Here is a 4,349-nt window from a genome sequence, read left to right as displayed (position 1 = left end):
GTTAGTGATTAATTTTGTTTACGTTCTTTGTTTCATGTCATCTTACCCTGGTCTTTTCATCTGCGTTTTTTCTAGTCTTTTCATCTGCGTTATTGTTTAGGGAAAGGTCTTATCATCTGCGTGTGATCTTTGTACTCTGTCGTGGATTTGTGGATGTAGTGCATACGGTAACGGACAAGAACCAGAAACCTACGCCATGCACGCTCTTTTTTTTTTTTTTTGATCAGAACGCCATGCACGCTCGAGAGAAACTGTGCTGTGACACGTACGGGCACGGCCCATCGGCCCTTGGGCCGCTCTGTCTGACAATCCTCGGGCTGTCGAGTCCCCATCTACAAACAATAGCTCGCGCAAAACCCTCATCTTGGCCAGGCTGCCGTCCGGTCGCCGCCTGCCGCCTCCCCCCGCCTCGCCGCCATACCCACTCCCAGACCGGCTCGACGCTTTCTCCTGCTCCTCCTCTCCCAGCGCCGCCACCCTTGGTACTCAACCCACAGCCTCTCACATCCATCCCACCCCAAAACTTTCGCAATGGCAGCATCCCACACGCCAATGGAAAGAATGGCGTCGAGATCCACCGCAGCGACGGCGCGGGCTACGCTCGCACTCGAGATCGTTGGGTACAGCCTGCATAAGGGCATGGGCGCCACCGAGTCCATCCAGTCCGCCCCCTTCTCCGTTGGCGGGTACGAATGGTGCATCCGCTGCTACCTTGACGGAATCAACGAACGCAAGGAGGAAAAGGACTACATCCCAGTCTTCGTCCACCTCCTGAGCAGGCCTGCTAAGGTGAGGGCGCTCTACGACATGAGATTGGTCAACAAGGCCAGTGGGCTGTCGTCGCCGGTGGCCTCCTGCTTGAAATCTCCCACGGTGTTTAGTACTATCGATGGCTGGAAGAAGTCGGTTGCTGGGGGGCTCGTGGTGAGAAGCGAGCTCGAGGGGTCTGCGTTACTCCAGGATGACTGCCTCGTCATTGAGTGTGACCTCACTGTGATCAAGAAACCACTTCTTGCACACACCGTGGAGGTCCAGATGCCACCACCAAACTTGTCTGATAACCTTGGAAATTTGCTAAATACAGGGGAGGAAGCAGATGTGACATTTGAGGTTAAAAGGGAGGTTTTCCCTGCGCACAAGATTGTGCTCGCTATGCGGTCGCCGGTCTTCAAGGCAGAGCTCTATGGACCGATGGGAGACAAGACGAGCCAGAAGATAACTGTCGAAGATATGCAGCCTGCTGTTTTCAAGGCATTGCTTCACTTCATCTACACAGATTCGTTGCCTTCCATGGAAGATGTTCAGGTTGATGATGGTGATGGCGATGAGAACAAAGAAATGGTTATGCACTTACTAGTGGCTGCTGATCGGTATGCACTGGAAAGGCTGAAGTTGATGTGTGAAGGCATCCTTTGCAAAAGTCTTGATGTCGAATCTGTTGCGACCATGTTAGCTCTAGCTGACCAGCATCAGTGCAGCAGGCTCAAAGATGCTTGTGTTGAATTTGTCGCCTCTTCAAACAGAATGGATGATGTGGTGGCAACCCAAGGGTATGCGCACCTGAAAAGATCATGCCCTGCTGTCTTACTAGATATCTATGAGAGAGTAACGAAGTCCCGCAAAACCTAGTATGCTCATCCTGGGTAAAATTTAGAATAGTTTAGCTTAATTGGCTTGTGGCACTTGAGATGAATTAGTCTTATCCTTTGAATTTTCACTTTCTAGTGATCTTTTGTAAGAATTCTCAAGGCTTGCAATGTCCTTTAGTATTCATATATGTCATTTGGAGCTCCTTTTGTGGCTTTTGGTGGAGAATGAGTCTCTGTCTTCCATGTAGTTATTGGCACATCCTATCCTATGAAATCATGAATCTTCACTAGTTTTTTGTATTCCGATCTTCTAGTTTTCTCTAACTTACGTCTGCTCTCGTTGATTTCTCTTTATTTAACCAGAGAAACTTTTGAGTTTTTATCAGTTACTTTTGAGAATGTATGAGCTACTGCAGTGATACACTTGCGGGCAAAGGATAAGTGCTAGATTTCAGTTAAAGGAATACTAAGTTGAATTGATTTCCCAACATGATCGGTTGACCCAACAAAGATGGATTAAATAATCATCAGACTTATGGGCCATTTGAAAGGTATTTGTCGCAGAGGACGAGATCTGCACAGGTAGAATCATAATATGTTCATTTGGTATTCTGTTCATGGATCGTGGTCGTTGGGGTGTGATATGGGCCTTATTATAGACTTATGGGAAGAGTAGTGTGAGATCAGTTTAAACCAGACAGTACACAGGATGCTGAGAAGGAAAATGAAATTTCTCAATCTCCAAGTTATGTTCTGAGGTGGGCTTAGGCCTCAATGCCCTGTCATATCATTTTGAAATGAAGATGTATTGCCTCAGTGCTCATTATGTTTTAGCAATATGAGGTACATCAGAGATTCTTTGTTGATACATAAGTCTGGTCCATTTGCGCTGAAGGGCTTTCCTGCCAGGTTTGTACATTGCAAACATTCTACATGTTTGACTAGTTGCCTCATTAATTGCTTGATAACATCAATGTTCTTACTGTCCTGTGTTTTATTTATGTTGTTGTTAACTTTTCGAACTTGCCAGCTCTCCGTTGAGGCCTAGAGGGCAAGCCGGCACAATAGCATATATCCAGTATGTAAGAACTGAACTTGTTTGCTCCAGAGATTACTTTCTGTAATTATTTACTATTTGAGCGTTCCCTAAAATTAAAGTTGCAATTTAGTAGGTTATAAGGAACATACAGGATGTTTAGTTCTGAGCCTAAACTTGCCACACTAGGTTAGACTCAGCACAGTTTCTTAGATGAGTGCACAATTTCTTAGTTGATTGTTTGGTTGGTTGTCACAGTTGTGGCCTTCTACAATTTACTGACATGACCTAGATGCTAGACACAAAATACTGCCACAAGGTTGTATAAGTATGGTGCTTCCACTTTTAGGCACACTTTGTCAGAGCTTAGTTTTGGCAAAGTTATTTGACCCAAACAAGCGAATAATCAATATGGAACCCAGGTTCCTGGAGCTCTTTTAAAAATCAGAAAAAATATTTTCAGTATTTGACAAACCTGAAAAAAAATACATGAGTACATGTACATCCCAAGAATTATCGAAGTATTATTTAATATCTGACTTACACAAAAAAGACAAATATGGGAGCAAAATCTAGTTTTTAACACTTTTTAGAGTCACGAGTTTATTCATTTGGGATAGACCAAAATGTAACGTATTATTTAACAAAAAAGTACAGTTACTTAGAAAATATATGTATGTAACCACATAAAACAATTCAGAATGATTTGATACGTTCATATGGGATTTCGAATTTTTCAAAATTCAGGGCTTAGTGAAGCCTGTGCATACCACACTCCCCAAACAAGCCTTTAGTTAACACCTTTCCTGAGGCGCAGTTGCATTTTAGCAGATGTCCACAGCGAAAGTGAAAACGATACATTGAAGGCCATGTTTTCCTTCCTCCAAGATATGTGGCGATTTGCTTCCTCAACTTTGATCTATATCTTTGCATTCGATGTTAAAATGTTCATAATCAAATTCTTATTGAACAGTAGCAAAAACATATTCGGTTGAGTTTATCCTTTTTTTTTCGATAAAGGAGCATAGCCCCAGCCTCTGCACTACTGTGATAGAGTGGATGGAAAAGATTTTCTTAGGAATTCAATCTATGTAATTCCTGCATCTCAAGCATGGCATCTCTTAGAAGTTAAGATCGAGACGAATGCAAGCCGCTGAGTTTACTTACATTCAGCCTTTCAGCCAGCATATGAGCGTGGGATTTTACCCTCGTCCCTCTTTGCTGTTCAATGGGGTAAATTAAGACTCAGAAACTTATTACAACTTCTAAAATCAAGTTAAAAATGGTATTACATTGTATAGTCCCTTAATCTTGTGGACTAGAAAGAAAGTACAGTTGTATCTTAAAAATAAAATATAGTTCTATCTTTACAAGAGGACATAGAGGAGATTTATGTGTTATCAGATAAAGGGACTATACAATGTAGAATTCAGGTGGGATTATAGCTGCAAAAAGTTTTCCATAAGAATTATCTAATGCTGAATTCCAGTGCAGTTAAAGCTGCAAAAGATTTTTACAACATCCTTGCTGTTCTTTTCAGGAAAAGAAATTCCCTGTTGTTTAAACCTGTATGAGATTCCTTGGGATCTGATCCTCTATGATGGTGGCCTTGGCCTCTGTGCTCGTACTTGAAGACCTGCTCGTACTTGAAGACCGACTCATTCGTCCTTTATAATACGCAGCAAATCGAAATCTTATTGTTGAACTGCAACAAGCCAACAACA

The 4,349-nt window shown here is 42.7% G+C and overlaps 1 protein-coding gene across 1 annotated transcript; it reads left to right on the top strand.

Moving 5' to 3' along the window:
- Positions 1–358: 358 nt before the first annotated feature.
- On the top strand, positions 359–1,853 carry LOC127335547 (BTB/POZ and MATH domain-containing protein 1). The gene has a single exon (XM_051362230.2). The coding sequence runs from the start codon at positions 532–534 to the stop codon at positions 1,627–1,629; it is 1,098 nt and encodes a 365-aa protein (XP_051218190.1). The 5' UTR covers positions 359–531; the 3' UTR covers positions 1,630–1,853.
- Positions 1,854–4,349: the final 2,496 nt, after the last annotated feature.

Source organism: Lolium perenne, chromosome 2 (assembly GCF_019359855.2).
Source record: "Lolium perenne isolate Kyuss_39 chromosome 2, Kyuss_2.0, whole genome shotgun sequence".
Taxonomy (NCBI): domain Eukaryota; kingdom Viridiplantae; phylum Streptophyta; class Magnoliopsida; order Poales; family Poaceae; genus Lolium; species Lolium perenne.
This window is presented reverse-complemented; position numbering and strand designations above follow the sequence as displayed.